The sequence below is a fragment of the Leptodactylus fuscus genome, chromosome 1, assembly GCF_031893055.1.
Source record: "Leptodactylus fuscus isolate aLepFus1 chromosome 1, aLepFus1.hap2, whole genome shotgun sequence".
Lineage (NCBI taxonomy): Eukaryota > Metazoa > Chordata > Amphibia > Anura > Leptodactylidae > Leptodactylus > Leptodactylus fuscus.
This window is the reverse complement of record NC_134265.1, coordinates 44,250,426-44,272,866: the sequence shown is the minus strand read 5'-3', so window position 1 is coordinate 44,272,866 and position 22,441 is coordinate 44,250,426. Positions and strand designations below refer to the sequence as shown.

The window sequence follows — 22,441 nt, the reverse complement described above, 5'->3', positions numbered from 1 at the left end:
TTTATGATGATAATTTAAAGAATTTTCAATATCTATATTTTAACCATTTCCCAACATCCGTCATACTGGAACGCCATAAAAACAATGCCCATAAGAAAGTCGCACAAACGCAGTTTTCCTCCAATTCCACCCCATTCTGAATTTGTTTCCAACTTCCCAGTACATTGTATGGACTATTACATGGCGCCGCTACCAAGTACAATTAGTCCCGTAAAAAAATGGCTCTGTGAACGGAAAAATCAAAAAATGCATGCAGTGGGAAGGGGTTAAAAAAGGGGCTATAGCCTGTAATTGTTATTATGGCTACTAAGTATAATAATAACCTGATAATTCTATAGGGGTTTTCTTTGCAGCAGTAACCTCACAGAGGAGATAACACCTCTATAGATAACACCACTGACCTATCATTGCATCCACTACTGACGATACATGATGTCTCAACTTCAAGAGGTTATCCGATACCTATCCATTAGATCTGTGGTGTCTGACGCCTGGGACCCCTGCAGATCCTCAGTACCAAGACAGTGCTTGAGTGCTGTACACACTATAACAGCAAGTGTAGGTATGGGAGCGCCGCCCCATTGAAGTGTAGGTTCTAGGAATAACTGAGGAATGGGACTTGGAAGTGTTTTTAGAACAGATGCCGCAAAGTTGTTGTTACATTGGAAACAGACACTTCAGGAGAGCCGACCACAAAAGCAAGTGGTAGATGTGTATGTGCATGGTATGGCGGTATTTTGTGTTTTCTTGATGCTATCTAGACTACCGTGCAGTAGTGTTTGCTCTCTATGGGATAAGTACATTGTCGCTGCCGGTATGGGCGGAAATACTTGTTCACAGGTGAATCCCATGTGACCATAGGTGGATATAAGAATCTCATTGTTCCTCCTGGTAGAGCAGGAGTCGGCGGAGCAGTGCTAATGAAAATGACATTTCCTTGGCATGCCTAGTTGATGTGTCTGCCTTACTATGATTCTTCCCCCTCGGCGGCGTGCCGCACTATTCCCTGTAACCTTCTGCTATCCAGTGTCAGAGGCGCTCGCAGCAGCAGCAGAGGTTTCATGTGACCTAGATGGAGAATACATTGAAGCTGCAGTTCCTCCCCTGGAAATTTAAGACACAGGATAGAAGCTCTGTCACTGCTGAATGGGATAGGAAGCGGAGCTGCCACAACTGGGTCTGATCCTCCCAAGTCTTCTCAAGTCCCTCTGTGCTGCTGTGTAGCAGACTATGGATTACTGCGGTACCGCCGGCAGACGTGCGTTTTCTTTCACACACTGATTTCTCCGACTTATCAACATGAGTATTGTGCTCAAGCCAAGATCCCGCTCCACAAGTTCCCTCAGGACAACTGATGGGCTCTGGTAAAGTAGATGTATACTTTGTACGCTTTGTTATGCTTTGTATAGGGGTAGCAGAGCTGAGTTTGTCATTTGTCGTATTGTGGGTTTATTAGGATACAATTTACTTTGCTAATAAATGGCAAGGGGGCGCGCCTGCGTTCACCGTGACTATATTCACGATGCAACAGTCAGACCCCCCTCTGATCAGATATATACCCTCTATCATATATATATATATATATATATATATATATATATATTGTGGTCTAACCCCTTTCAGTGAAATATCAGGACTAACAAGAGAACTAGTCGTGACATTCTCGGCTCTGCTACATATTGTGGGGATCATACTTTGATGTAAGATGTCGCATCATAGTAAATGGGCTTATTAACCCTTAATAAAATTGTGTTATACTATACTCTCTAAGTTCACATCTGCGTCGGAGTCTCCATTGGAAACCACCAAAAATCATCAGTTGGGGTCCTGCACGGCGGACCCCATTATACCTCCATAGAGTCCGCGTGTGACCGCTGTTTTAGCGATCTGGCACTTCACCATTCGGGTCCCCCCGCAGACCCAACAGACAGAGAACCCAGCACAGATGTGACCCTAACCTAAGACCACCCCCTTATACAGACCAGATTGCCTGAGACATATTATGTGTTCGAGAAGACCCCCTCCCCCTTCAGAAAACAATTTTTCAGGAACATTTTTGCTGGTTGTCTCAATGAATTTTTACTGGAGAAGTATCTGCTACTGAGTTCTATCACATTCCCTATTAAGCCCTGTTCACATTAGTGTCAGGTGTTCTACTCCTAGCAGAGCCATGACAGCTGTGCCTGATACAAATGATGGACCCCGGCCTCAGATAAGGTCATCTGCTATTTTAATAAAAAATGCTGCTTTGTGCTTTTTTTTCCGCAGCGTTTTTCATTGCGTCTTGCTGTGTTTTCTTTTTTATTAAATCTATGGGGAAGATTCTCATTCCGCATTCTGTGGGGACGTTGTACATCCCATTGATTTCCCATGTGCACCCGCACCCATCTGTATGGTCTCTATGGGCCATTCTTTTGCGCCCGCTGACCGTAAACGGCTCCGTTCACTATATTGGGTCAATTTTTTTTTCCGTCTGGCACGCGGACAGCAAAGTAGCGTAAAAGGCCTTAAGGGCGAGAAATAGTATGGGATAACAATTGCCTATATGCATGCTTTAATTCTGCCACCGCTCTAGCTCTGGTGCTCTAGGCCGCTCCTGCAGCTATGACATCATGTATATGTCCTTCACATGATTGCTGTAGCCAATCACATGGTGCACATGCAAGTGAGACCGCTGAGGCCAGTGATTGTCTCCAGCAATGATATACAGATGGAGCCAAGTTTAACATGACTTTTAACTCATTAAGTATATTACATCTGGACCTGCAGCGAGCACCAGAGCGGCAGCGGGATGAAAGGGCGATTATAGGTTATTAGTTCTTTGCTTAATATCATTTCCTGCCCTGAAGGAAATTCTTAAAAATGTTAGATAATCCCTTACAGTTGTCAGAACAGCAAAAACGCATGAATATTTATAGGGCATATTTCATCTGATATGTCACCGGACACGGCTGTAATATACAGAAGATTTTATATATAACTCAGGGCATATGTACCATAGAGACCATGGTTGGGTTTATCCTCTTATGCAGAACTCCCCTCTTAGAAGTAGATGCATGCCATGGGCCCAGTGGCATAGCTAAAGTGTGGTGGCCCCACTGCAACCAGGGCCCCTTACCTCATTGCTACAGTGAATTCTTGATAGTGATGGTTACGGGTGATAAGGAGTTTAATCCACCTTAGTATGGTTAGGGTAATCTGGGGGTCTCCTTGGCTTATGGGCCAGATGGAAGCTGCAATCTCAATACTGATGCCAGTGCTTATGGGCCCCCTAAGGCTCCTGAGCCCCGGGGTAATTGCACCCTCTGCACCCCCTCAAGTTACACACCTGGCCCCAATATGGCATTCTTAAAAGTCTCCAAAACTACCCATACATATTAGATAGCTGACGTTGGGCCATTCCTGACCTCTACCTTATCACCGCCATACACATGTATGCTCAGTTCAGATGGGTGTTTGTGCATTCTGAATGGGGAGCAAATTGCCAGCAAAGGATTGGGCACAGGGGCTTAGATATAATTGGTGCAGACCTTGTGTGGGGATACCCCTTAGGATTGGGCACAGGGGTGTAGATATAATAAGACCTCTCATAGGTATACCTCTTTGGATTGGGTACAGGGGTGTGGATATAATTAGTGAAGACCTTGCATAGGGATACCTCTTTGGATTGGGTACAGGGGTGTAGATATAATGAGTGAAGACCTCGCGTAAGAATGCCTCTTTGGATTGGGCACAGGGGTGTAGCTATAATGGGTGAAGACCTCGCGTAGGGATACCTCTTTGGATTGGACTCGGGTGTAGCTATAATGAGTGAAGACCTCGCGTAAGAATGCCTCTTTGGATTGGGCACAGGGGCGTAGATATAATGAATGAAGACCTCGCGTAGGGATACCTCTTTGGATTGGACTCGGGTGTAGCTATAATGGGTGAAGACCTCGCGTAGCGATACCTCTTTAGATTGGACTCAGGGGCGTAGATATAATGAGTGAAGACCTCGTGTAGGGATACCTCTTTGGATTGGACTCAGGGGTGTAGCTATAATGGGTGAAGACCTCGCGTAGCGATACCTCTTTGGATTGGACTCAGGGGCGTAGATATAATGGGTGCAGCAGTAGTTGTCGCCATCGATCCACAGACCCTGAGGAGGCCCCATAACAGGTAAAATACACAAGTACTATAAATAGCACAGGGTAACAATGGGCCCCATAATAGTTTTTGCATCAGGGCCCAGGAGCTGATTGGACATGTTGAAATCTAGTAGCCCAATCCTTCTCTCCCTAGCCATTTGCCATCATATTTGAGGAGTCCCCATACACATGAGATGATCTGCGTGAAATTGGGTTCAGCTTATAATAATGTGTATGGGCACCTTTACAGGAGTAGACCTTGTTTCTTCCGAATAACGACCTTTGGAAATCTTTTCTATACAAGTTTCTAAGTAAATACGCGACAATCTGCATATCGATGTGGGCGCCGATCACCATCATTAACAGGCCTTATCTGTGTAAGTGCGGAGCCCGGGACAACATGATAGCATGGCAAATATGTACAATGCTTGTGTGCTACTCAGGGCGAGATACTGGAAGAAAGATGATCTTATTTACAGCCATCGCAGAGCAATCACTCATGTGTTTTACAATGGCCAGGCACCAGGCGGAATTAACCATTTCCATTCACCGCAGCTCTATGGTCATATACTGTGGCTATATACTATGGCTATATACTACTCCTCCTGCACTCAGATCAAGAATTCTCCAGTCATCATAAATAAATCACAGGTGCTTTATGGATGGAAAGTGGTTCATAAAATATGTATGTTATCCACGTTTTATGGGATCATTGTAGATGGATTGGAAAAGTTTTGTTCCTGGTATTAGAGTAAGGCCTCTTGCACATATAATATAGCACCTTTAGATTCTCATGGGGCTTTTCTGTACCTCTATGTGTCTTCAATTTCAAATTTTTCTTTGGGACGTCGCCCAATATCTTGACCTGGTCCATCAGGTGCCTTCTTGTAAATAGTCTCTTCTAGAAGCAGTCCTAATGGCTTATACGGTCCCTATATCACACACCACACCCTACAGTCTCTATCCCAGTCTCTATATGGACCTTTTACTAAACTACTGCTTTCATTGTACCTATAGGGAAAATGCTGGTGTTTCCCTAAGTATAATTGTCGTACTGCGATTTCCAGAACCGCAACGGTTTGTCGCAATGCATTTTTGTCCTAATCTGACGCGGCTTCCCGCGTCAAAATCAGGACCAAAATACGCCATCACCAACACCATGTGAACCAGCCCTTAGGAGTACAAACACACACAATACATACAGTATATCACCTACAGGTTTGTCAGTTTAGCCCATACACAACAGATCACAGCAGAAAAAAAAAAATCCAACTCAACAGAGTTTGATTGTGGCCAACTTTAGTTGACGGTTGTTTCTATGGGACAGATTGCTGTAGGTTTATGTACTGACAGCCATCAGCAGACCGCTCTGCCACTTCCGCTTAAGTTTGCACTTTCTCTCAACTTGAAGACAATGTTAGTAATCCTGCCCCTTCCATCCTCATCTGTCATCACTGTAATGTGAAAAAACATGACAAAGCTTTCTTCCTCTGTCTTATTGTGTAAGACAGAAGATAAAACCGTGTCTGCAGGACTTTGTCTTCCAACTGAAAAGTAAACTTAAAGCTTCCGTCTTACTTTTTCCATCAGAGTGAATGATGATGGACACAAAGAGAATGCACTTCTTCTGTATCCGTCATTATGTTAGTTGTTCAGTTCGTTGTTCTGGCCCTTTGATAGATTAGAGCTACGGACTGAAATTGTTTCTTTCACACTAACATTACTTCTTACATTGTTCAGATTCAGATCTGAGCGGAAGGAAATTGCTCTCTTTATATACCGTATATACTCGAGTATAAGCCGACTTTTGGAGTTACTAAGCTGCAATGCACATGACCAGACTTTTTATCTGCAATGGTTGATTTCCCCCCTCGGCTTATACTCGAGTAAATAAGTTTTCGCCATTTTTTGTGGTAAAATTAGGGGTCTCTGTTAGGTAGTATCAGCCAGTATCCCTATATTACAGCTGCACAATTGTGTGTTTTTTTGCTATGAATGGCCTTAGCCGAAAGAGGTTTCTCAGGGATAATAAAATTAACCCTAAAACAGCTGACTGTGGGGGCCATAACATAACAAAATGTTATTCACCTCCCCCAGATCTGGTCCAGCTCAGCCAATCACCCAAATACCCAAGTGGTGGCTGGATCAGTGCCATGCGCGAATAGGGTGACATCTTCACCCTCAGCATCAGTGTGTGAAATGAGTTACTTTGTAATGTATCTTTCTGTCTGTATTTGAACCCTACAAATTGTACAGTGCTGCGGAATATGTTGGCGCTATATAAATAAAATTTATTATTATTATTATTATTATTATCTTATGTTCAGTTGTTCTAGTAATATTTCAATGGGTTGCCGGAAAATAACCTATTTTTTAAAACATGTTTTACGTTAAACACACAGTTAAAGAATTTTTAAATGATATTCATGTTATCCACGTTTTTTTTTTTTAATTCCTAAAATTCCTGCAATTCTGACTATAGCCACTAAGCCAAAAAATATGCCGAGATTCCCTGTTTTCTGTAAACTTCTTTGCAGCAGTCACCTCACTTACAGCACACTCATGATCACAGCTATCATATATATGAAGAGAAGACACAAAATCTACCAGTCACAGCTTATCTACTTCCCTCTCTGGACAATGACCTCTTCCCAGGTCACAGAGCGTGCCTAGAAAACTCTCCCTTACAAATGAATAGGGTCTTCTCCAAACCATTGTGTCTATGGCCCATGTTCCATCTCATAATGTGGCAGGTTATTTTAGGCTTAGTGGCAAGAGTCCAAATTGCAAGATATATAACATTGAAAATTACAGGCATCACTAAATATTCTTTAAAATAGGCTTAACATAAAAATATGACTTGAACAATAGGCTATTACCTGGTGACATGTCCCCTTTAAATCAAGGCAGGTGCACCAGGAGGCTCGTGCTTAGTACGGGCTTATAGGTCCTATCTGTCTGAGTCCTGTATCCTCTGTGATATCACATGGTCTTATAATTGTATACATCCTATGGGCCGTCAGCCATTATCATATATATCATATAAGCTCTACCAAAGGTCAGCTGGCTTTTGGCAAGTGTGCAAAGGTGGAATAAAACGTTCTGCAGAGGATGAATGCGGCTTACCGGTGACTTACACATGAGACTCCATCTATGAGGATAGTGCCTTGTCTTGCAATTATTTACTACCCCCCCCCCCCCCCCTTCATCCTTCCTGAAAGGTAAAGGAGAATCAGCAGAAACCGTCTTGGTGTTAATTTCATACACAGTCACCTCTCCACGTATTGATTTATGTGTCTGCATCTTGGTGTGGCCAAGGACTTGTCCCATCGCCGTCCCTGCCATTCAGATGTAATAGCTCAGGATACAAGTATTGGGAATTGGCCAGAAGAATCCTATATACATATCTTATATGAGATAAGGCAAGGGCTGAGGAGTGCACAAAGTCTCAGGGAAAACTGCTATTGCGTGAATATGTGATGGACTGCTGGGAATTTGTGCTGCAGTTTTCCAGTGCATACAGATGTCAGTAAAACTTTCTGGAGCCTACTTATTGATTCTGAAGCTTTTTATAGCGTGTCCTAGGATTTCACTAGAAAACAGCACGCAAAAGTTCTGGCCCTATTTTTGTCTTGTTTCTGCTACTAGATGAGTTCACGTATAAGAGCCAAACTCCTCGCGCCTTCATTTAAGGTGTCAGTTTCAAGGGCCAATACAGAGACAGGTCAGGTCATCATGTATTGGTACTTGTACAATATGCACAGTATATACTGTATATCTGGTCCTATATTTATACTGGTATGGAATGCAGAGTATATACTGTATACCTGATACTATATTTGTACTTGTATGAAATGCACAGTATATACTGTATACCTGATACTATATTTGTACTTGTATGAAATGCACAGTATATACTGTATACCTGATACTATATTTGTACTTGTATGAAATGCACAGTATATACTGTATACCTGATACTGTATTTGTACTTGTATAGAATGCACAGTATATACTGTATACCTGATACTGTATTTGTACTTGTATAGAATGCACAGTATATACTGTATACCTTATACTATATTTGTATGGACTGCACAATATACTGTATACCTGATACTATATTTGTGCTTGTATAGAATGCACAGTATATACTGTATACCTGATACTGTATTTGTACTTGTATGGAATGCACAGTATATACTGTATACCTGATACTGTATTTGCACTTGTATAGAATGCACAGTATATACTGTATACCTGATACTATATTTGTGCTTGTATAGAATGCACAGTATATACTGTATACCTGATACTGTATTTGTACTTGTATGTAATGCACAGTATATACTGTATACCTGATACTGTATTTGCACTTGTATAGAATGCACAGTATATACTGTATACCTGATACTATATTTGTACTTGTATAGAATGCACAGTATATACTGTATATCTGATACTGTATTTGCACTTGTATAGAATGCACAGTATATACTGTATATCTGATACTGTATTTGCACTTGTATAGAATGCACAGTATATACTGTATATCTGATACTGTATTTGCACTTGTATAGAATGCACAGTATATACTGTATACCTGATACTGTATTTCTACTGTATAGAATGCACAATATATACTGTATATCTGGTACTATATTTGTATGGACTGCACAGTATATACTGTATACCTGATACTATATTTGTACTTGTATGGACTGCACAGTATATACTGTATGTCTGATACTGTATTTGTACTTGTATGGAATGGACAGTATATACTGTATGTCTGATACTGTATTTGTACTTGTATGGAATGGACAGTATATACTGTATACATGATACTGTATTTGTGCTTGTATGAAATGCACAGTATATACTATATACCTGACACTATATTTGTACTTGTATATAATGCACAGTATATACTTTATATCTGATACTGTATTTGTAATTGTATAGAATGCACAGTATATACTATATACTCAATACTGTATTGGTACTGAGTAACTGTTCAGTAGACTTGGGAAATGGTTCCTTCAGAGTTCTTCCCCAGATTAAGTAGTTTAAACTGAATATCCTTCTATAATCCTAGGCCGCACTTTAAGGGCTGAGAACACTTTTGCGCATTTTTAATCCTCATTTGCTTCCTGAATGTAAAATGAAGCCTCATTCTAAATAGTCATTATTGGGTATTCGCTGACATTTTTTGCTGTAGAGCCTGCATAAATCCTTCACATAACTGGCATATGTTCTCCTCTGCGGCTGGTATGCCCCTGTTGTGGGAAAAAAACAGACAGTTACCCAGCGTCTACCACTATATGTTTTTTTTTACAGATCCGTCAATGAGTATCCAACAAAAAAGTGTCCATTTTAGGCAGATCCATTTTTTCCCCATAATCTTCATTCTGAGCATATGCAGAGAAGAATGGACATAAATGGATTACAATTTGTGTTTGCCTTCCATAGACCTAAAAAATATAGAAACCTTGCTGTCTGTCGTGTATCCTAATTTTTTAGATGGAGCAAAAGTGCTGAAAGTACGACTTTTGTCTCCATCCAAAAAGAACGTTACACGGTGGAAATTCTCCAAGCGCGGCGGATGATTTTATAAACCTATTGAAATCAATGACCCGTTCTAATCTGTGATCTTTCAGCAGATTATAGAAACTGATTAGGTGCGGAGACACCAACGCAAGTGTGAACCCAGCCTGTCCGTCCTGCTGTGTGTGCCATAGATATGATAGCATACTGCCCCGGGATGTGTTGCCATTCCTGTCTATACTTTCAGGGATAGAGATTGTAGTACAGAGGTGAGGAGGTTGTACACTGCAGATCAGAGACTGGATAGTGGGAAGCATCTGAGTTATCAGGGTGAGTAGATCACTGAGGCTATAGGTAGGGAGAAATGGTAACAATGATGTATTACATAGGCTGTGTACCTGTTGCTGCGCCTAGTTCTGGTGCTACAGCCCATTATATTCCCTTGAATCGGACAATATGCGCCGCAGGGACAGCCATTTGTATAACTGAGTCTCTGTGCCTTGAGAGTAATGTGGTAGTAATACACTGGACCTCCAACCACAGTACCAAACACTAAAGAAAGGTTACACTCCTGGAGATCCCATTAAAAGAAGTAGATTACTAGCAGATGCGTCATATGCATTATAGGAGTCACAAAGTTTAGTTTTTGCATCATTTGTATTTTTCACATTGTTTCGAGTTTATAGTGGCAATTTTTTAGTGTTTGGCACACAGGAACCTTGTGGGACCGTATTATGAACCTCTAAGAAGAGGCATCACTAGACTTTCTCCAGCTGGGACACTGGTTCAATTTAATGTGTTTTTTTTTGGTGCGCCCACCCCTACTATAGGCACTCTGTGTTGTCATATGGGTAATGCTTTTCAGCTCTGCTGTCCAGTGGCGTAACTAAAGTCTTGTGGGCCCGGGTGCAATCTTTTGTTCGGGGCCCCCTATCTAACCCTACAACGAATTCTTGATAGTGATGGTTACGGGTGCTAAGGAGTTTAATCCACCTTGATATGGTTAGGGTAATCTGGGGGTCTCCTTGGCTTATGGGCCAGATGGAAGCTGCAGTCTCAATACTGATACCAGTGCTTATGGGCCCCCTAAGCGACTGCACCCTCTGCACCCCCTCAAGTTACGCTCCTGCTGCCGCCTTATCAGACCCTCATTACCAGCCCCAATGACCGGCATATATTATAACATCATTGGCCGCCACATTCACTCTATAAACATATAGTTAGGTATATAGCAGGTGGCGTATCCACATTGTCTAGGAGATAAGAGAGTAGACGTCTTCCTATTACGTCATCACATTGCTGCATAATCTAAGTACAGTACTTATAATGCAAGACAATACTATAGGGAATCGCTTGTCTGTCTGTGACCCAGATGACCCGATTCGGAAGGGGCTCTATTGACCTTATGTTTTCTGTAGTCACATCTAGAGGTTTTCTGCTTAATGGAGGTGACCACAAGAGTAATGAAGGTTCTACCGTAAAATCCTCTTTACTTGTGATCTATCCATGGCCTTGATGTATTCTGTAGTGCCAACCATTGATCTGACCTCTTATGGCTGCCTTAGTCGTAGACTAAACACATAAAAGTTCTTGTTTCACTTAGTGCCAAGTACTATAGCATTACAGTGGGTTGAACAAGAGCCCTTGAGCTTTACTTAACCCTACACTTCTGCATAATATTATCTAAAAGAGCATACAAATATAATAAATGATATCCGCATGACTGGAGCAATAATCTAGCCAATCTGGTGCCTGGCAAAAAACTCAGTGTGCTTAAGGATGGGGCACAATGGCGGCAGATAGTGACATTCCATCCCAGCATGGCCGATAGCCAAGGCATTCCTTCACACCCATCGGAAGAATGGGCGCGCCGCAAGGTAACTCTGGACGGAGAGCCACAGACTTTGAATATGACTGCAATGGCTTGTCATACTATCATGGGCTGGAACCACACAAACAAGTGGCTGGTTATAGTGGTGGCCATGAGTAATAGTAGGCTTATCTGACTTACTAGTTCATTGATAAAACTGGCACCGTAAGCTAAGTGTGACATACCAGTCACAGAGAACTTTGCTTTACTGTACCTCCTTAGTACTGGCGAGGTTCATGCCGCTGCTCAGATCCTGGGATGGGTCATGTTCCTGGGATGGGTCATTGCCCAGGGTGACATGTCTTTTATCATGTACCTTGGTGCATGAAAATTTGTTCTCGGCATCAGTATAATACTTGAGCAAATAGTCTCATCTCCAGTTACACTTATGTTCTTCACACTTCACATATCTAACAGTTCATGGTGTAATCTATACCATATGAAGGTGGCATTTTATATGGGGTCCTGCAAAGGGTCCGCATGCTAGAAGCACCACATGATGAACCATATGGTCAGCCATGTGTAATCCATATGATCTACTCTTTCCAACCATCTGAGCTTTTTAGGCCACCGGTACAGGGGTAAAAACAGTCCAAAAAATCTAGACTATATGTTGTCCACATTTTCCAGACTTATTCTGGTCTGGAGACCAGGACCCTTTATATCATAAGAAGAGCATTTTCCTCCTTGTAGTTCCAATGTATAGTTCATGTATAGTAGATCACTATGTTACAAAGAGTACCAGTCTCCGGATCTGACTCACTTCTGCAAAATTCAGGCAATATACAGTCCGTAAAATCCAGATTGTATGTTCCCATGTGCAGGAGGCCTTAAAGAGGACCTGTGACCTCCTCCACAACTCCATCTCTTTGCATCCTTTACTCCGCTGATTCCGGCACAGTTAGAATTTTTTTCTCTAGCTCCAACCATTCTCAGCAACAAGGGCAGTTAGGTTAAGCACCTCGTATGTTAATTAGTCTCTCTATTGTCAGGTGGGCGGTCCTGGGATGGAGCAGAAATTCTCAGACCACCCAACTGACAGTAGAAAAGGTACTAATAATATTAGGTGCAGCATCTAACAGAACTGATTGCTCAGGGATGGTGGGAGCTAGGGGAAACAGTCAACTGTGCCGGAATCAGTATTGAAAAATGCAAAGAGATGGAGGTGGTGAAACGTCCATCAGGGTATAGAAGGGTTGGCCATGTTGGATTTCAACATACCTTATGTTTTGTTCTCATGGGAGATAATCCACCAGCAGAGATGTTTAGCATTGGCTACATTGTCAGTAGTATCTTAGTACAGTGTATAGCACTGCATTTGTGTAAAACTATTCATGATGATTCATTATCTGCAACCAGGACTAACTGGTCTAGTGTTAGATGAGAAGAACAAATACCTGGAAGTCTGTCGTGGGTTAATAATACACATATTACATGTGCTGAAGCCCTGGAATTCAGATGTGGTGTCTGCTGTAGTTTGCCATTAAAGGGACATTGAACGATGACATTACTATATTAACATATAGTTACGTATGTGCAAGGACATTGTGACGCATTGGTGGGCCGAGTGCAAAAATAGGAAAAAGCACAAACTGAAAGCAATAAGGTTATGTGACAAAGCTGTTCTCATTGCCCTTTTTAACCCCAGCGTCCTTTTAACAGTGTTTGCTAAGTATAGATGCTGTATAAGGGCCACAAATGCTCCCATATTGTCTATCAAATGTTACCCCAAGTGTCTGTCATAGAGATTATTCCATATCACCTTCCCCCAGATGCCCCTTGTAAAGCTCAACACAGATGCCCCCTATTTGCAATCGCAGATGTCGCTTCATGAATACAATTTTGTGACATGGAGCCCATCCTGAAACATCAGGTGACAATATTGTAATGGCCTTTGGATTGGATGGGGCATAATTTGGCTTAGTGGCCTTGAGTATGTTCTTTACCAGTTGTTCATATAAATCACTAGGAGTATAAGATTGATTCTGTGTGTTGTACAATGCAGAATATACAGTATATTGCACTTCCCTGTACATGTTTTGGGAATGTGGCTAAGGCTAAGTTCACATCTGCATTGGAGTCCGATTCTGTTACAGATTCCATCTAAAATTGGCATAGAAAATTCTTGCATTATTGCCCTTCATTATAATATATGGGGTCCACAGGTAACCTCTTTTTTTTAGCAAATGGGCTCTCCATCTTCAGGTCCCCATGCGGACCAGAACCCAGGAGAGATGAATGTTAGTGTGAACCTAGCGTCAAAGGTACTTGTATTATTCTGACTTGAAGGTTTGTGAACCTTATCTAATTCTCTAGGCAGAAGTATCGTGCACCCTTACGTTATGCATTTACATTATTTTTACACCCTCTTAAAGGGGTTGTCCAGTCATTCCTGGAGGAGGCCAGGGAAGGTGAAATATATCATCGCCCTCTGGTGTGCAAAGCCTCCATCTGTTCCAGTTCCATGACATGAAGTCGGTTCCTTTTTCTGTAGCCGCTGATCAGTCTCGGCAGTCACATGTGACACAGGACTAGTGCAGTAGACACCGGAGCGCCAAGGACAGGTGAGTATGATTTATTTTTTTATGTGTCACCTTCCCTGACTTCCTCTGTGATTTCTGGACAATCCCTTTAATTTCATTTGGTTTTCTTATTCCTTGTAGGTGAGCTTATGCTATGTGGGCAGGGTTTTGAATCCTCGGGGGAGGAACTTAGGGCAGAGTCTGAAATGGCACAATAACAATCTGCTTATACCTACAGTATTTTAAGACCTGTTCAATTTTTTTTTCATACATTTCTGTTCATTTTGTTTGCTATAAAAGGTAAAATTTCTGTAAGACACAAAATGTTAGAATTTAATAATTTGGACATTTTTACATGTCAAAAAAATAATTTTCGCCTGAATGATGCTGTTTACTAGTTTAACCTATATTGAGATAAATCTGTCACCCTCAGTTTCCACGTTCATCTGTATGATTCAGGTCTTTGTATAACCAGTACTGACATTGTGTTCCACACTATTCTAGGAAGCTAAATATAGAGTAGTGTTGATGTTTTTGCATTGAATTATTACAGTTTTGTTAGTCTTAAATTTTTCGAGTGTTAGACTTAACCTCGCCAATTTGTGAATTTTATGGTTTGAAATCTCTGTAATGTTATCAAAGTCTGACATAATCCTGTAAATGAACTGAGTTGTAAAGATGGAAACACTATCTGTCTAGTAGGCATCCTGAAGGCTAGCATCATTGAGGTCAGTTTCAGATTTTTGGATAGCTTATAAAGTACGGGATCTGTGCTTTAAAATAAATCCTTTAGTCTTAGAGTTTTTGTTTTTTTTTTCTCTTGCAATCTTGGTTTTTGTATATATCGATCTGCAGATAGTGGTACATATTTAGTAATACACGATCACATCTACATTGGAGACTCCATTGTAGTGTGCTTCCAAAATCACTGGCCAAAAATAGTCCACGTTTTGGCTGACGATGGTTCAAAGGACGGATCCCATTATAGTGACTGGGATCCGTCGGACTCCGTACATGGCCACAGTTGAAGCAATCTGCCTAGTTGTTGTCCTGGGCCCCAGAACAATGGAAAGGTCAACACTAGTGTGAACTGAACGTACCATCACTTTGAAGATTGAGGGTAATTTTCAATGAAAATTTCCTTCTTAAACTTTATATCTATTGACCAAGTCTTGACAGATACATATTCTACCTGGGTATGTGCACACATAACAATACTTCATATTTTCCAGTAAACATTGAAGACAATGTAACAATGGCTTACGTCTTTGCACTTTTTTTTTTGTAAACTTGGTTGCTTGTCAAGAAACTCCAACGACGTAAGAATATACAAATATGAGCTGTGATGTCTGCCAAGCTGAAGTCATCTATCATAGGATGTATAAACACCACACTATCTGAAGGCCCTAAACCATATGAGGACATCAGAAGTTGTACGTTACAGACGAGTCATCTCAGACTGTGATGTAGTAAATTCTGAGGACATGCTGTAATATCGTACAGACACGTAAAAGACTCTGGGATACTGGCCTGCTGAGGTACTAGAGGATTTTGCAAGGGGCCTATTGTCTGATGCAATAATGGACTGAAATGTCTAGAACAAGACAACCCCAATTGGATATGGATTTACCACTAGCGTGTATTTCTTACGAGAACATTCACATATAACTTACTGTCTCTTAAACTTTCGGACAACTTTTGTAATAAATTTTTGTAATAGGCTTTATTAACAAATGTTGGCTCCTTTTTGTGAAATCCTGCATTTTTCACACTTAGGCTAGGTTCACACGAATGACTGAAAGCCTACCCAGTAAAACAGCAGTTACATGCGGACCCCATAGAGTATCATGGGGTCCTTAGGGTGTCCGTTGGGTTTCCATCGGTTTTCCATCGGTTTTATACTGAGCTTCCATGGAAGTCTTGACCAGTGCAGGAGAGTGGTAGCTCTCCTGCATTAGTATAGAGAAAAAAAGTAAAATTAAAAATTGCCCATGCTGCAGCCCCCTCTGCAGCGCCGCCCGAGGCGGTCGCCTCACCTCACCTCATTAGAGCTGCGGCGCTGGCAGCATGGTGTGTCCACAGAAAACAAGAACAGTCTTACCACTGCAGATGACAAATTAAAGTAGAAGCATATTTGTAGCCTCAGGAGAATCCGTGGTGTGTCACCAATGAGGACTCAATCACATATCGGAGAGTCACTCGCCCAAACTAGCCCTGTATGGCTGTCATACAGGTTTCACAGATGCGCCCCAATTGACACCCACACTGTCAAGGACTAACTCTGGAAATGTATGACCCTGATCACTAGGGACATTTCACCACGTGGACAATGGGACTTCTCAGGGGATATAACTAATATGAACAAAAAGGGAAACCCAGATCAATGGGTACCAAAAAAAAATGCAGATACCCCATTCCCTGTAAGGTGACTACTTGAAAAAGCAGCTATATTTTGCAAAACTTGCAATAAGTGAGCCCATATTTACATGGGCATGGGAAAGATGATGGCAGATACCTTTGGAAAGGTCTTATGTCTCCTAGAACAAAAGGATAGGGCAGATTAAACCCATCTGCCCAATCCTTATCTCTACCTACATATGCTGTAGTTGGGAGGCTATCCTATACATTAGGGCTGAAATCAGTAAGTTCGGCTGACAGATGTCTTATGTGTATGGGCTGCTTTGTTGAAGATCTGTACTATACGTACAGTACAATGATAACCGTGAAGATCACCATGCAATAAAATGGTAAACATGGACAGGGGACTCCTTGGAGAATTTTTTTTACTTTTTCCCTACAAGTCTTGCTGATGACTAAATCTCTCGTATTCTGAAACTGATAAAATATTTATGATACTAACTTGAGTCTGGACTTGTTTTAGGCTGACAAGCCAATGCTTAGATTCCAACATTATCATCCATCATAGGTTTGGAGATGTCGGGAGCGCTACATGTAGATGACCTCAGCATGGTGCACTTCATTGTAATGCTGGTGTCTATTATTGTACAAGATGGAATGGTGGAACACACTGGTTTTTTACATTTTGGGTGAAGGGGTAAACTGTACAGTGCATTGGTGCACATATGTTTTCTGGGCTTAGGTGGAAGGCTAGATTTGGTTTCAACTTTTTGTATATTATTTTGCAATATTGTATATTGTGAAGCCTATTTTTGTCAATGTGTGGGTATCTGTGAGGTTGTCACATACACAGTTAGCCAGGCCTAAGGGCTGATATGTACTATGCCTCTAGTAGAAATATAATACAACAGAAATATTATCTTCTGCTTTTATCCTCCCTAATGTTTGTGTGAAATCAGAACCTAAAACCAAGCAAAATGTGACAATAGAGTTAAGGGTGATCCCCTCAGTGGAATGCAGGGGAGTGTGGGGGGGGGTCCCCATAGAAAATATCAAACTGGGCCCACCATTATGGTTTGCCATAAAGGGCATAAAGATCAACTATTGACTAAAGGTCAATCAAAAATTCTTCCCATAAGGTTCTCAATATTCAGATCGCATTGTTCTTACAGTGGGGCAAAAAAGTATTTAGTCAGTCACCAATAGTGCAAGTTCCACCACTTAAAAAGATGAGAGGCGTCTGTAATTTACATCATAGGTAGACCTCAACTATGAGAGACAAAATGAGAAAACAAATCCAGAAAATCACATTGTCTGATTTTGTAAGAATTTATTTGCAAATTATGGTGGAAAATAAGTATTAGGTCAGTAACAAAATTTCATCTCAATACTTTGTTCTATATCCTTTGTTGGCAATGACAGAGGTCAAACGTTTTCTGTAAGTCTTCACAAGGTTGGCACACACTGTTGTTGGTATGTTGGCCCATTCCTCCCTGCAGATCTCCTCTAGAGCAGTGATGTTTTGGGGCTGTCGCTTGGCAACACTGACTTTCAACTCCCTCCAAAGGTTTTCTATAGGGTTGAGATCTGGAGACTGGCTAGGCCACTCCAGGACCTTGAAATGCTTCTTACAAAGCCACTCCTTCGTTGCCCTGGCGGTGTGCTTTGGATCATTGTCATGTTGAAAGACCCAGCCACGTTTCATCTTCAATGCCCTTGCTGATGGAAGGAGGTTTGCATTCAAAATCTCACGATACATGGCCCCATTCATTCTTTCATGTACCCGGATCAGTCGTCCTGGCCCCTTTGCAGAGAAACAGCCCCAAAGCATGATGTTTCCACCCCCATGCTTTACAGTAGGTATGGTGTTTGATGGATGCAACTCAGTATTCTTTTTCCTCCAAACACGAAAAGTTGTGTTTCTACCAAACAGTTCCACTTTGGTTTCATCAGACCATAGGACATTCTCCCAATACTCTTCTGGATCATCCAAATGCTCTCTAGCAAACTTCAGACGGGCCCGGACATGTACTGGCTTAAGCAGTGGGACACGTCTGGCACTGCAGGATCCAAGTCCCTGGCGGCGTAGTGTGTTACTGATGGTAGGCTTTGTTACATTGGTCCCAGTGGTTCTGGGATTTTTGCTCACCGTTCTTGTGATCATTTTGACCCCACAGGCTGAGATTTTGCATGGAGCCCCAGATCGAGGGAGATTATCAGTGGTCTTGTATGTCTTCCATTTTCTAATTATTGCTCCCACAGTTGATTTCTTCAATCCAAGCTGGTTGCCTATTGCAGATTCAGTCTTCCCAGCCTGGTGCAGGGCTACAATTTTGTTTCTGGTGTCCTTTGACAGCTCTTTGGTCTTCACCATAGTGGAGTTTGGAGTCTGACTGTTTGAGGGTGTGCACAGGTGTCTTTTTATACTGATAACAAGTTTAAACAGGTGCCATTACTACAGGTAATGAGTGGAGGAAAGAGGAGACTCTTAAAGAAGAAGTTACAGGTCTGTAAGAGCCATAAATCTTGATTGTTTGTAGGTGACCAAATACTTATTTTCCACCATAATTTGAAAAAAAATTCTTACAAAATCAGACAATGTGATTTTCTGGATTTGTTTTCTCATTTTGTCTCTCATAGTTGAGGTCTACCTATGATGTAAATTACAGACGCCTCTCATCTTTTTAAGTGGTGGAACTTGCACTATTGGTGACTGACTAAATACTTTTTTGCCCCACTGTATATTACATGCAAATAAATCACATATCCTTATTCCATATGCAAATACATTACTGTGTTATTTCCTTAGGATAGTGTTTCCCCATCCAGAGTTCCCAGGAAGTTTACCTAAGAAGGGAGTAAACATATATAAGAGCCAAGGTTGGATATCAAGGCTTTAGGATATGCCATAAAACTCAATAATACACAAATATTGGGTGTATATATGTGTGTGTACTGTATATAGGCAGAGATGTATTCTAAGGCAAAGTTAGTTCAGACTGAAAAATTATCCGTATATGTATAACCTAGTAATATTTCATGGGAAAATACCATGAGAATATATTTGGATTTCGTCTGTAAATCCTCCCGTGCCTCGCACCAGCTTACTCTGCACCAATATGACCTTCAGGGTCACAGCAGTTCTGGAAACCAGTGAGAACTGTTCCATCTAGATGTCTTTTGGAAATAACATTGCCCCCGTGTCCAGAGGCCCATTTCTTAAATATTTGACATTTTTGGTATATATTAGTCTCTCAAGTATATCAAAATTCCTCAATCTAGACTAAAGATACAGAAGAGAAGACATAGTATGGACAATACGGTTGATTTCCTGACAAAAATATTAGTTTTTGGATTATAGGTAATTATTTGTGTCTAATAAATATATATACATATAGATACAGACATAGGTTCAGCCTTATGTTTGATGGTGCCCATATAGCATACCATCATATAGTTCTTAAACAACCATACCATATAGTGTGTAAGTGCCATACCTTATACTGCCCAAATAACGGCACCATATTTTATCCAAATATAATATTACATTTTACGTAAATACCACCACAGAGCTCTGTAGGTTGTGACCAAATACCCTTCTCCATAGGTACCTTGTTGGTGCTGCCTGCTTTACATGGCAATACCTTGACTCGAGACATGTTAGCTAAGCCGTCTGGTTGCATTTGCCATCCCATCACATTTGTTATTGCAGCAGGGACCGGTATAATTGACATGCTGCGATTTTGATGGTCTCGGAAATTGAACTATGTCTGCTGCACGTATTTTTCTGCAGCATTTCTGGCATTTACCCGACATGGGGCCACAGCCTAAAAGTTTTTTATGAGCTAAAAAGATTCATGACCTATTCTATGGCTATGGCTAGGTAATCAATACCTGATTGTTAATGTCCAACACCTGATATCCGCTTCTCAGTAGCTGATACATAAAAATGGGGCAGGAAGCAGAAAGCGCTGTTCTATGATTCTTAGTCACTGCAGCTTATCTCCTATTCAGGAAAATGGGAGCTGTTCTGTAGTACCTGGTCCGACCACTACACAGAGAACAGCACTGTCTGCTTCCTGTTGCATTCTCTTTGTTTCAGCTGCTCAGAAGATCTGATCTATAATGGTGCTAGGTGTAGAACCACTACCATAACCTACCCTCAAAATTTTTAGGGCATGAAAGCCTTTAAATCCCTGGCTGCTGCTCTGTTCTGACTGTCACCCTAATCTTATCATCAGTGGGGGCCCCCCCGGTGGGTGCTTTCACAGGTACCATTTAAATACAATTCATACAAATTGTTCCTGAATACTCGCCCTCATTTTATCATCCACTTCTGACATATAAAAATGCTATAGCCTAAAAAGGTTATAAAAATGGTACCAAAACAACACATGTGAACGCCCCCAAAGCTGTCCGGAGTCATGACAAACTACTGCCAGGGGCTATAAAAATAGTACTGTACTGTAGTGTGTACTGTATCCTTAGGATATGTCTCGTGTATTTGTGTATACAGCGTATAGCTATAGTTCACCATTACTAGTATTTCAGCCTCCATATAGATACAATCTACATTGTGCTGCACTGACAGGAAGCCCAGTAGATATCTGCCCCCACCATCACTCATATCGATACCGATCTCACATATCTGAGAACCTCTAGAGAATTTTTTACATACTTGTGAACGACAGTATCAGAAGATTTAGTATCACTTTAGTTCTAAAGCGGATTTTTACACAGTGGACACACATGTATTATATGAGCATATCCCATGAGGGTCCTGTAAGGCTAAAGTCACAGCTGCGTTCTGTGAGCGTTTGGGATTCGGTCCCCCATTCCACCCTATGGAGTAGGGAGGCTTTATCTGGTCCAAATTTTGAGTCGGGCACAACTTGGATGCTGGGAGGCCAGAATTCTCATTCCTCTGTCTCCCCTGTTGATACTCCACTCTACTCAATGGGTCTGCAGCCCACATTTAGGGGAGTGGGTGATATTGGAGTTCCTGCTGTTCTCTGCCAGGGTAATAAACAGGGCTCTGGGGTATTGGGGTGTATATTAGTAATAAGTAGAGATGAGCGAACACTAAAATGTTCGAGGTTCGAAATTCGATTCGAACAGCCGCTCAATGTTCGTGTGTTCGAACGGGTTTCGAACCCCATTATAGTCTATGGGGAACAGATACTCGTTAAGGGGGAAACCCAAATCCGTGTCTGGAGGGTCACCAAGTCCACTATGACACCCCAGGAAATGATGCCAACACCTCTGGAATGACACTGGGACAGCAGGGGAAGCATGTCTGGGGGCATCTAACACACCAAAGACCCTCTATTACCCCAACATCACAGCCTAACAACTACACACTTTCCACATTCAAAAAAACCTCTATCAAAGTGGGAAAATACCTGGAAACCTTCTTTACTCCCCAAATGGATGGACACAAACCCCAATTTAAGCTCAACAAACAGTAACAACCACCCCTTTAAATCACGTTCCCCATGACAACCACAAATGGAATAGGCAATGGGAATTCCAAAAGCCCTCACCCTTAACTGTCATTTTGAGTGTGTGTGTGTGTGTGTGTGTGTGTGTGAGATGTGGTAAGACCTTCCAAAATTCACTTTTCTAGCCCTTAACATGAGCCCTTCCAAACAAAGTTACAGGACCTTAAGCTGAGCTACCAGCAGAGATTGAGGCCCTTGGCATGAGTAGAGCCTTGCACCAGCAGTGTTTTTGGCACTTAGGGTGAGTTGAGCCTTGTACCAGCGTGTGTCCCTTAACATCAGGCGGGCCCTAAGTTCTGCGCTTTGCACAAAAGTTCCACATTAACTAGGCTGAATGGTACAAAGATTAGTAGGCCCGAGAACCAGGAACAGGTCTTGCAATGGCTGTCGGATAACGCTTAAAGCACATTGTCCACCAGCCAGGCAGCCTCTACCTCCTCTTACCCAACAGTCTTGTCCTCCTTCCACCCAAAATTCCCAATCTTCCCAGAACAATAACCCCAACTGTCCCTGCTC

General features: G+C 41.7%; 1 protein-coding gene across 8 annotated transcripts in view; it reads left to right on the top strand.

Annotated features, from left to right (window-relative positions):
* The window catches only part of PDE4D (phosphodiesterase 4D), a 919,557-nt gene that overhangs the window by 732,488 nt on the left and 164,628 nt on the right, over positions 1-22,441 (top strand). The window contains exon 1 of one of the 8 annotated variants that reach the window (XM_075269768.1): positions 809-1,364. The exons of the other annotated variants lie outside the window; for them this stretch is intronic. Within the exon in view, the coding sequence (XP_075125869.1) occupies positions 1,300-1,364 (65 nt within the window). The 5' untranslated portion in view covers positions 809-1,299. Of the gene's footprint in view, positions 1-808; positions 1,365-22,441 lie in introns of those variants that run through there. 8 annotated transcript variants of the gene reach the window in all.